The sequence below is a fragment of the Anomalospiza imberbis genome, chromosome 12 (assembly GCF_031753505.1).
Source record: "Anomalospiza imberbis isolate Cuckoo-Finch-1a 21T00152 chromosome 12, ASM3175350v1, whole genome shotgun sequence".
Lineage (NCBI taxonomy): Eukaryota > Metazoa > Chordata > Aves > Passeriformes > Viduidae > Anomalospiza > Anomalospiza imberbis.
This window is the reverse complement of record NC_089692.1, coordinates 568,286-580,538: the sequence shown is the minus strand read 5'-3', so window position 1 is coordinate 580,538 and position 12,253 is coordinate 568,286. Positions and strand designations below refer to the sequence as shown.

Below are 12,253 nucleotides of genomic sequence, written 5' to 3'. Positions count from 1 at the left end.
GTGAAATTTTAATAATCATTGTTGCTCTATATTCACACTCCAAATTCAAGCCATAGAAAGCAGCAGATTTATACTTTAGCCAGCACAGCAGACAGGATTTATCCAATTCACTGTATGTAATCTATGCCTCTTGAATGAATGGGCAGAAATGAGAAACAGAGGTAAAGGTTTTTCCATTAGTCATGTGAGAGAGAGTTTTCCTTCCATTTTTGTAATAACATCTCTGCTATTGATGGTAACCTTGATGCCACAACAATTTCTGCATTCTGGGTGGTTAGTTGTCCTTTTAAGTCCCTCCCTGAGCAGAGGGGTAACAGGGAGGAGGTCATGTTCTACACATTATCCATGCGGGTTAAGGTTTCACAGCTGACTTGCTGCTCGAAGCTCTTTAGAACAGAACACAACACAACACAACATTCCTTCAGGGGAGTGAAAATGCCAAAAATCACTGTGTTTATTTGGAACTCTCAAGTTCAAAGAGTAAACACACAAGTGGGGAGCAGCTTGCTCACTTGGGGCACATGCCTGTTCTCCCTGGCCCAGGTGTGTACCAGATGTCAGTGTCGGAAGCAGCTGTCCCGGGAGAGGAAGTGGGGAGAGTGAAGGCCAAAGATCCTGACATTGGGGAGAATGGCTTGGTGGCTTACAGCATCATTGATGGAGATGGCATGGACATGTTTGAAATCACCACAGATTATGAGACTCAGGAAGGGGTTGTGAAGCTTAAGAAGGTGAGTGATGCCTACTGCTATGTAGTGTTTTTTGTTGCTGACAGAATATTTGGTAATAATGGATTACTACCTAAGCTAAAATTAGTAAATGCAAATTTCACTTAATTCATTTCTCAAGGTGTGATTAACTCTTAATATTCCATTTCCCCATTAGCTGAATTGGAATGGAAGAAAATAACCAAGAAGAGTTACATAAATACTGTACAATGGATTAATTGCACAAACTAAATGAATTCATAATAAAAAGTCACGGTAAAATATGATGCCATCAGCTTCATTGTTAATGAAGTTTTGCCTAGTGCTGATAAGTAGCAGACATTCACTGTTGCTTTATGTTCAGTCTGAAAAGCCTCATGCCCTATAGTTTGAATTCTTCAGCTGTGCATTGTCCACAATAGTGTTCTGAAGGAGTCACAGGCTATGGGAAAAGCAGCAGAGGGGATTTCACACACAGCCCGTCAGCAGGAGCTTTGAACGCATTATCAAATTAATTTTAAATTGCAAATTACAGAACATAAATCTTATTATTATGGAAGCATTATCATTTTGCCCTTTGTATCTTTGAGCTATTTATCTCTCTTGAAGATAATCAGAACTCAAAGGAGAAGACCTGGTCAGCTTCTGGTCAACCCTGCCCTGCCCTTTAGGGCAGATCCTCAGGGAGGGACCCAGAGGTCTCCTCTGCTCAAAACTGCCCTGGTTCAATTTCTGTCTCTGTTCTAGAGGTGGGAATGGATTTTTTTGTGTGTTTTGAAATGTAAGTGAGCTGTCACTTCACTCCACTGGTGTTAACATACTTTGTGAATTGTGGTTGGCACTTGCATGATCATTTTGAGGTGCAACCCTGCAGCCATTTCATGCCAATGCAGGTGAAGAGGCGCTGTGACTTTGATCAGGCTCCCAAAAGGGCTTGTCCCATGGGGCATTATTCCACTTCCTCTTTGGAAAGCGTTATGAGTTCTGTGGTTGGAAAGAACTGCAGGAATGAAAGCACTGCAAACTATCTTTGTATTTTCCCCACTACCTAAATGATTTAACTTATCAGTGTGCTATCTCATGGTGCACCCAGGAGCACTTCAAACCACATCCACATGGAACGCCTACCAGCCTGGATAAAGCCAGGCCTCTTGTGGGAGCCCCTTTCCCATCCATTGCACTTTTGTGCTGTCTGGAAGGCTGGATGGAGACAAAATTCATATTTCCAGTACAGATGATTTCCTCAGTGATACAGCAAGCAAAGAGCAAGACCAGGACTCTGTGGTGATATTTTGAGTGCCTTCCTATGCTGCTCCATACATAGAATGTAGCTCCTTCCATTTGAGTCTTTATGTTTTTAAATACACACATTTCAGTCCAAGCTCGTTGACAGACGCTCACCTTTGTTTGATGTCATTGAACACTGGGGCACTGCCTGCTGCTCTTACAGCCTGGTTTCCCTGACTCTGGAATGCACTGTCCTCTTGTTTCTCACAGACCTTAGATTATGAAACCAAAAAGTCCTACAGCCTGAAGGTGGAGGCAGCCAATGTCCACATTGACCCCAAGTTCATCAGCAACGGGCCCTTCAAGGACACGGTGACAGTGAAAATAGCGGTGGAAGATGCTGATGAGCCACCAGTGTTTTTGAAGCCAAGTTACATTTTTGAAGTACAGGAAAATGCAGCATCTGGTACTGTGGTTGGAAAAGTACATGCCAAAGACCCGGATGCTGCCAATAGTGCTATAAGGTTTGCTGGATTTCCTGTTTCCTTCTGAGCATTAGCTTTTGGAATTGTTAGACAAGTTCTGAAGACAGTGTGACAGATCTCCAGACACCCAGAATACTGAAAGTTTAATCATCCAGCATTGTCTTTGTGCCTGTTCCACAAGCTGCCAGTTTCTCAAAGCCTGTATCATACTATAGCTATGTCTAATTAAAATATACTTAAGGGCATCTTTGGTAGACTCTATTCTAAATGAAATTTTCCACAAATATCTTGTGCCGTTATCACAGCATGGATTTTTCTCAACATATCAAAGTCTAAGATGTAAATTATGGATTGAGCTGGGCAATTGTTAAGTGTTAATTTTTAAAGACAAGCCCACACAGACCCCTACTTTCTGCAGTTACATTGGGTCGTCTTGGAATCACAGACTCATGGAATGGTTTGGGCTGGAAGGACCTTAAGGTTCATCCATTCCTACCCCCTGCCATGGGCAGGGACACCTTCCACTGTCCCATATTGTTCCAGGCCCCAGTGTCCAACCTGGCCTTGGACAGTGGACACTGCCAGGAGCAGCCACAGCTTCTCGGGGCAACCTGTGACAGGGTCTCCCTACCCTCATAGTAAAGAATTCTTATATTATAATAGCCTTCTATTAGTTTAATTTTATTTGTCATGTTCTCAGTGTAACTTAAATTATGAAGACCTCTTTTGTGGGTATACTTAACATTTCAAAGAATTTCAATGTGAAGTTATGAATGTCAGAGCTGTATAAAGCTGTACAAATGTGCGGAGAGTGGATAATAGCTGATAAATTGGTATGATCAATTAATATTCCGAGTAAACCAAAGACTGGAAGACTTAAAAGATCAACAAGATTAATATGAAACAGAAGAGAAAAAATATCTCACTAGATATTTTTATCATGTTTTATAAGAGAAGAAAATAAAGAGTATATTAGGGCTTTGATATAGAGACTTCAAAGACCAGCATTTTCACTTATTACAAACATTCTGATATACTGTTTTCCTAAATGTAGAAACCAAACAGGTGATTCTCCTTTTAAAAGAACACATATCGTCCTTTTGACAATGATATTGAGGATGACAATAGGTGTACTACTTACAATTATTTAGAAATAATAATTATATTGAACAAATCTGGATGCATGAAACTCCTAAGTCCTTCTTTTCTCTAATTACTGACTTTCAATCTTCTTTAGATATTCAATTGATCGACACACCGACCTTGAAAGATATTTTGTTATTAACGCAGAAGATGGCAATATCAAGACAATAAAGGCTTTGGATAGGGAAGAAATGGCTTGGCATAATATCTCTGTCTTTGCAGTTGAAGTCCGTGAGTATTTCACTGAGGTGTTTTAGAATCAGTGGTATGAATCTTGTAATCCTCCAATTGTCTCAGTTTGATAAACTGCAAGAAATCTCAGCAGAAATACCTCAGCATATTTGATCTTTCCTTGGATGCAGATGGGAAACTTTTTGTTTTGAGGGGTTGTCCTGCTTCTGTCTCATCTTAGTGTTGCCTCTCCCGCAGACAAACAGCACCAGGAAGCCAAAGTTCCCGTTGCAATCAAGGTCGTTGACGTCAATGACAACGCTCCCAAATTTGCGGCTGCCTACGAAGCCTTTGTGTGTGAGAATGCCCGAAGCAACCAGGTATGGCCTGCCCGGCACATCCTGTGCCCAGCACCTTCCTTGTTCTCCGCGCCTCCCTCTTCCCATCACCTCCCTTTGCCCACCACCACCCTGTGCTCACCACCTTCCCTGAGCCACCACCTTTTTCTGCCCACCATCCTCCCCTGCCCCACCTTCCCTGTGCCCACCATCTTCCTCTGTCCACTGCTTTGTGCCCACCATCTTCCTGTTCCAACTACCTTCCTGTTCCGACCACCTTCCTGTGCCCAACACCTTCACTGTTCCCAACACGTCCTGTTTCCACCACTTCCTCCAGGCCCTTCCCTGTTCCCACCACCTTCCCTGTTCCCCCCACCTCCCTGCACACACAGCTCTTCCCTCAGGGCATTAGCCCAGGTTTGTCCTATCAGCTCCAATGAGAGGGAATAAATGAACACTTGCTTTGAGGTTTTGACCAGAAAGCCTTGAGCACCCAGAAAGGCACTTTATTTCTGGACAGCTATCAGCAGTTATCCAGTGCTTTGTGCATGGAGTGGGATTGGTGCTGGCTGGGAGTACCCACTGGCACAGGGCCAGTGGAGCTGGGGGCAGCTTTCCCAGTTGTGAGACTGGTTTGGATATTACAGAAATACTCAGTGTCTTACAGGAAGAATCCCAGTGCAGTGCTTGTAGAGTTTAGCCAACAGATTTATTCCTGGCAATCTGTGAGGAAGAGGGGTTAGGATCATAGAGAAATACAGCTCTGCACATGATCTGTGCCTTTGCAGTCAGCGCAGCATTTTGAAAGAGACTATCTCAGCTGCTGAGTTTTCTGCAGAATTTTATTTAGTCTGTTGTGTTACCATTAACACATATTTGTGTATAAGAATGTTGAAGGTGTATGCTTTTACAGCTGTAGTTCCAGGGTGGTTAATGCAATAGTATTTAAAGATTGCCTGTTGTAGTTTGGAGTTGGCTCTGTGTTTCTAATTGCTTATGTTTGTATTTGAGGAGGCTTCTGCTATTTTACAATTCTTATTCAAGGGCTGTCTCAGAATGCTGCCTGTATGTGATGTACCCAGAGAAGGAGCTGTTTGTTTACTGAGTGCTTTTCTTTTACAGCAATTTATTACAATTAGTGCTGATGACAAGGATGACTCGGCCAATGGACCAAGATTTATCTTCAGTTTACCACCTGAAATTATTCATAATCCAAATTTTACACTCAGAGACAACAGAGGTTTGTGTGAAGATTCCCACTCCACCAGAATCCAAAGAAATGACAAAGTAGAACTAATGGCCAATGTAATGTCACGCAAAAGCACTGTCATTAACTTTGGCAGAGTGTCTTTCTCCAAGAATTAGGGGAGGAAGGCAAAAGCATACAGCTGAGATGCAAGGATGTTCCTGGGAAAGTGGGATGTTTGTTAACTCACTTGAATTTTCTTAAATGCATATTTTAAATTACATAATAATACATGGCAGGAAGAATCCACTGCCATTTTATCTCCCAGCAAGAGGAAAAAAACACTGCCAAACACTCAGTAAATGGAATTGGCAGATGTCCTTGATTTAGACAAACCTAAAATTAGCTGAGACAGCATAAATTATTAGGCTGCTTGCATTTGTTCACCACTGTGCCTGCCAGCTTTTGTAAATTATGGATCACAAGAGAGGTGGGCTAGATTCCCAATGGAATCAAATCACTGCCCAGTGCAGGAAATGAAACGGGGATTTGTGCTGTGGAACATACCTGTGCTGGCTGTCTCAGGATCTGGATATCCTGATCCCTTTGCCAAATTGGTATTCATGAAATAAAGTAGAGCTTTGCATTCAGATTGATGGCAAGATGTAAGAAATTTGTAAACAAAAAAGCCTCAGGCCTGGGTGAGTGTCAAGATTCAATTGATCACAACATAATAACATCAGTGACCTGAACTTGCCAGAGGCTGAGGGAGCCAGAGGAAGTGGGCAAACTGAAAAAAAAAAAAGACAGGTTTGCCCATTATATGTATTTATTTGATTTATTTCATTATATTCTGATTCAATGTTCATTTTTTTTCCCTTCACAGGGCAAAAATTGTTTCAGCTTCTAAGGAATTGGTTTTGATTAGTAAGCTTTAATGTTTGAAGGAAACTTGACTGTTTTCTGAAAAGTAAAACTTGATTGAACTGGCTTAAATTATGAATCCAAGAGTGCCAGAAGTACAAATGGCAACACAATCCAGATACATGATTTCAGTAAAAACTGTTCTGTTGAGGCACACTTTATATCTCTCCACATCTGAAGGGAGAGCAATAATCATTAGAGTTCCCAAACAAAATCTCTGTTATTCCTGACTGATCAAAGTAATACTGTTGCCTCGTGCTTGACATTTGTACATACAAAAGCAATTCATAAAGGAGCCAGTGCAGGGCATATATTTATTCTCTTTAAAGTAATAAAACACAAGTTTTGAAAAATTCATGGGTGTATTTTTAGAGAGGAGTAAATAAGCATGTATTCTTTGCTTGAGACCCAGAGGCCAAGTTTCGCTATAAAATACATTTTATGGCCACCACATCAAACTGAAAATAGATTATATTTTATAATCTAGCAAAGGAAGTGCAGCTCAGAGTAGAGATACTCTGAGTGGTATTATGGTTCCTGACTCCAGCCAATCCCACTCATCCTTCATTTCCATAAGCAGCAAATTTGTTACTGACAAAATTAACCCAGATAAAAATGTGTTGTAGTGGAAATTATGATGTCAGTTTAATGTAAGGTTTCTTCCCGACAATAATGAAAAAGGTTATTTCAAGATAGTATTAAGGGATTGAATCTTCCCACATAATTTTCTTTTTGGGAAATGAATAGTCTGAGAAAATTCATTCATTTTCATGCTTTCTTTCCCTCATTTTGTTCAATCCTCAGTGCAATTATGTTGTTAATTTACATATTCTTGTGAGGTTTTAAAAGTTATACTAGAACAAAGTAAAAAAATTAAAATTCTGTGTACTCACATATAAAAAAAAACTTCTTAGGGAGAGTGTGTTACCATTTGCAAGTCAAATAATGTCCATGGTCATTCAAAGTTGTTTTTTTTCAGTGGTAAGTCTGAGTATTCTATAAGCCATGCCACAGCTTTCAGAGGGAATTGCTACTTTCAGAGAAAAATGGCTTTATTAACTGTGGAGAACAGTTAATGAAAACCCCCGTGTTTGGGCCTATTACAGAACTTTAAAGTGAATACAGTCCCATAATTATCATTTAATAGAGTTTCTTTTTACCAGCTCCTGAAAGTAATCACATATTGCAGTAATCCAAAAAAGCATAATCACGTTCTACATCCTATTAATAGCCCACTGTGTTACCAAGTCTTCAGCTGAGCCCATCTCCCATGGAAAACATGAGATAATGGTTTGCCCACGCTGGGATAAAACACAGAATTACTTTTGCACTGTTTCCTTATATTACAGCACATAAACAAACAGCACTGTCTGTCTGGGCTCTGCTCAGTTCCACTCCCACTGAAGTCAGGCCTTCAAAACAGCAGCAGAGGCTCGTGGCACTTCACAGCAAAGAGGCAGACTCTGAGTAAAAGGATTTCCTGCTTTTGACCCTGCTGGCTTCTGTGCTGAAATGCCCTTTCCTTGAGCTACCTCAGCCCAGCATTACTGGAATGGCTGCAGTTCCAAATTCACAAGATAGAGCTTTACAGAGCCTGAAATTAAACTTGTGAGCCCCTGAAAATCAGTGACTAAAGTCTACTTTTTAAATTCAAACATGTGCTTCACACTTTTTCAACAAGAAAATTTTGAAAGACACAAACAATCAAGTCACAGGATTTTGCCATGGATTATCCACAGTGATTGCCACTCCTGGTAAGGTAAAGATTTTAGACAGCTGGGCCCCTGAAATTGTTTCATTTTCTAGCAGAATCAGGCCTCACACCTCATGTAGGTTTTAAAGTTCACACTGCAGTCAGCTCCTGTAATCTAGAGTCCTCCTTACACGATCCATGTGTTAACAAGCCCCCAAAAACTAAGCTACATTTGCCGATGCACACAGGAAAAAATGGAAATCATCAATAAGATCACCAGAAAAAAAGACAAAAATCAAAGGTCAGGGAGATCAGTATAAGTATCACCAAGAATAATGCAATTTTAGCTTCTAATTGTGAAGATTTCATGGAGAGCACAGGGAATCTTTGCCTGCAACATCTTTGAATATTGGATAGCCAAGGCAATAATAGCTGGAAAAATGTGATATTTTGGGAATGGCCTTGAGATGATTGTTCTTTTCCTTCTTGTGTTAACCCCCATTGTGTTCATTAGGACTGACAGTCAAGTAGCTCCCATATGTGTTAAGTAATAGCTTTAAGCTAGTATTGACATTTAACTTCTGTTGGCTTAAAAAATGCCATTTTACCAGGATTATAGTTCTACTCCTGGGCCTTGAAAATAATAAAAAAGCAAGGATGAGAATATTAGCTGGGATTATATGTTATCTTTTTTCTAGGTGAGAAAGGGGGGTTTTTCCTCTTATGGATATTATGTTTCTTCTAAATGTGAGACGTGAACATAAACAGTAAAAGGAAAAGTTTAAAAAATGACCTTTTAGACTTGATGTATTGTACTCCTTTTTAAACTTTAGCCAGGCATGTTGATTGGATTTTTCTTTTTAAAAATTTATGTTAAACCAAAAATCACTTCCCATTAAAACAGATCAATCAGCCATTGGATCAAAACCAGGTTTTTTTAGTGTAAGTGACTGCAGGCCAGTGGACCAGGCCAGTCTGTATAACAGCTGAATAATTTGCCATCCTTTTCTTATTTTTAACTAGAAATGCTATTTCAGCTGACAAAAGGCAAGAAAAATAAAATATATGATAAAAAATGCATAGCCAAAGACTATATATACTAATATATGGTATTGTCATTCCTTGCACATTGCCTTTGCAGCCTTGAGGCAGCTGTAGCTCAGCCCCCTGTTAATGTTCATATTTTTTGCTACAAGAATAATCTGCCCTGTTGTGGTTTTTCATTTAATGGAGCAGATCTTGGTTCTCCCATTGAGGAAATGAATTATTAAGTGCATTTTAGAGAACTCTGGGGAATATTTCATTCTGGATCAATATATTAGTTTAAGTTAGCTGCTAGGTTAATAGATATTAGATGCTGTATTCCTATTTGTACCAAAGTGTTACAAGCCCATTAATTTAAAGTTCTAAAATAAGGCTTTTGTCATGCAGACATTGATATCACCAAGGTCCTGTAAAAAATTGTGCCTCAAAGTTTAGATAGTGCATGTAAATATTCAGGAGATTAGGAGGACTCTGAGGGAGACACAGGACACCTCCAAGAGCCACAAGTAATAAACAATCAGATCTTTATCAGTGTCTCTGTCTTTAGCAAATGTGACATTGTGCAAAGGAGAAGTTGACAAGCTCCTTTCTACCCAGTTGTTGTTTTTGTGAGACTCAACACCAAAAAGCAACAGTTCTGTCAAGCCCAGGTGGCCATTCAGGGCACCAGGGGTGTAGGCTGGCAGGACAGGGGCAGATATGGGGGATGGATTCATTTGGTGTGTAACAGCTCCACCTTAAATATTCATCTTTTCTGGTGAAGTTCCTGGGAGAGTCAAGCTGTGCAAACATCCTCCTCATCCCATAGACTGGCCAAATTTGGGGGCAGTTTCAGACCTTGTCCTACATCAGGGGCACTGCCTGCAAGGGTGGTTAATGCAAGGCAAGAACGCTTCTCTTTGGTTATAATTTATTCACAGATTTCCATGGAAATCACAGTGATTAGATCATTAGGAGAGGTTTTATGGTTTGCATTATTAAATTTTGGGATTTATGCTGACTCTTCAACAGGAAAACGATTAATTTGCAGAAGCCTGAGGCAGCAGTAAAGTGGATACCTTTGGAGGTGAATGGCCCTCCTTCAGCAGATAAAAGAACTGCTCTTTTTTCCCCCCTTTCTGTTATACAGTGAAAAATAAAGAACATAGCAAGCCAGGAAAGGTTGTATGAAATAAATCCTCAATATAAATTGGCTTTTGACAGTCTGAAAACCACGGATGTGATTACTTCACTTTATTTACTTTGGGATGTCTGCAACTGTTATAAACTTTGGTTTAGGCTGAGCTGAGAGAGAGAGAGGAGGGGCACAACAAGGGAGCCCTGTTGGTGTTCTGCTGAGAGTGGGAAGCACAGGCTGCCTCAGCTCAGGCAGTCATCTCACACTGTCCCCTTTCCAAGGCTTAAGCCAGAGGAAGTATGCAGGACCATCCAAAATGTCCTGTGCTGAGATGGCAGCTCATTTTCTTTCCCCTGCACCATGGCAAGTCACTTCTTGTGAGGACAATGGGAATAGAGTTACAGCAATACTGCCAGGAGTTGGACTCTTGGATCCTTGTGGGACCCTTCCAACTGAGGGCATTTTTGATTTTGTGATTTAACTCTTCCTCACATCCACGTGATTCAAAATGTGCCCAGACATACTGTGCATGTATGATCCAGCTTTCTGAATTCTGGCTTTGGAAGTTTGGGTGAAAACCAGATTCTGATAAAACGTTGTTACCTTCAGCCTTTCTTACTGAAACAACAAGGCTCAAATTTGCCCATACACAGCAAATATTAGCTTTTGTTGTGGTGGGAGCCTCATTATCAGAGCCCTTTGGGGGACAGCGTCTACCATGCTTTCATATGTGGTGCCAAGAACACAAAAGGGAGATATGGGTTTTGCCCCTCCATTGAAAGCTTTAATTCTGGAGAGAAACTAAAACCAGATCAGACAGCAATAAGAAGGTCCAGCCATTTGGGTAGTTGAAAAAATATTGTGAATTTCTCAGAAAGTTACAGATACTAAAACGTGCTATCAGAAAGAAATTACCTGTGTTGCTTGTGTTAATTAAAGAATTAAAACTGAGTGTGGTGCTATATGAATGAAATATAATCCTGTAAATGCTCTTGGGTCGTTAGAAAGGCAGCATTTTCTACTGGTTTATTGTAGAAATAACGCTAAAGCCCCAGAAAATTGAGAGCCTTTGCAGCGAGATAATTTCCTTTTCAATATTGGCTAAAGAGGACAGCCCTATGGAAGAATTAACAATCATTCTCTCTCTTCTTCAACCAGATAACACAGCGAGCGTGCTGGTCAGACGGGAAGGGTTCAGTCGCCAGAAGCAGGATTTGTACCTCCTGCCCATCGTGATCAGCGACGGCGGCGTGCCCCCGCTGAGCAGCACCAACACGCTGACCATCCGCGTGTGCGGCTGCGACGGCAGCGGCTCCCTGCTGTCCTGCAACGCCGAGGCCTACGTCCTCAACGCGGGGCTCAGCACCGGCGCCCTCATCGCCATCCTGGCCTGCATCGTCATTCTCTTAGGTGAAAAAAGTTCCTTCCTTGCAGCTTGTCTGGGCTTGTGTTACAAAAAAAATCCTGCCTTCAGCTCCAAGATGGAGAAATGAATCTGGATTTTTTAGCTTTTATTTTTATAGGGAGTGCTGATCTGCCTGGCTGTGAGAGGATCTGGGGTAACCTCATTGTGGCCTTGCAGGGCCTGAAGGAGCTGCAGAAAAGATGGAGACAGACAACTGACAAGGGATGGAGGGACAGGACACAGGGAATGGCTCCCAGTGCCAGAGGGCAGGGCTGGATGGGATATTGGGAATTAGGAATTGTTCCCTGGCAGGGTGGGCAGGCCCTGGCACAGGGTGCCCAGAGCAGCTGGGGCTGTCCCTGGATCCCTGGCAGTGCCCAAGGCCAGGCTGGACATTGGGGCTTGGAACAGCCTGGGACAGTAGAAGGTGTCCATAGCAGCAGGTGGAATAAGGTGAGCTTTATGGTCTCTTCCATCCTAAACCATTCTGGGCTTCTGTGATACCTTCCATAGCAAACACCAGTGAATTTGTGTAGATGTGCTTGGAGATTGTCCTCCTGTGGCCTAATGCCAGCTAATCAGGGACACTGCTTAAAGGAGGTCATGACTTACAGTTCTAAGTTTTGTGATCTTCCCTGGATGACAAGTTCCTTATTGAGGTCAGCCAGGATTAATGGCCCCTGCCAGCTATTTCCCTCAAACCCATCTTGTGTTGAAGACAGATGAGTAGCTTGGAAGCCCTACTTTTAAGAAAGAGCTGCAACATGTTTCCTGATGATTTGGAAAAAATTTACACAATATTTTCTAATTTCC

At 41.5% G+C, this 12,253-nt stretch overlaps 1 protein-coding gene across 2 annotated transcripts in view; it reads left to right on the top strand.

Moving 5' to 3' along the window:
- Positions 1 to 12,253, top strand: part of CDH11 (cadherin 11) — an 82,396-nt gene that overhangs the window by 66,851 nt on the left and 3,292 nt on the right. For both annotated transcript variants that reach the window (XM_068202436.1, XM_068202437.1), the window contains exons 7-12: positions 544 to 731; positions 2,205 to 2,458; positions 3,657 to 3,793; positions 3,992 to 4,113; positions 5,194 to 5,311; positions 11,194 to 11,445. In XM_068202436.1, coding sequence (XP_068058537.1) covers positions 544 to 731; positions 2,205 to 2,458; positions 3,657 to 3,793; positions 3,992 to 4,113; positions 5,194 to 5,311; positions 11,194 to 11,445 — 1,071 coding nt within the window. The remainder of the gene's footprint in view (positions 1 to 543; positions 732 to 2,204; positions 2,459 to 3,656; positions 3,794 to 3,991; positions 4,114 to 5,193; positions 5,312 to 11,193; positions 11,446 to 12,253) is intronic.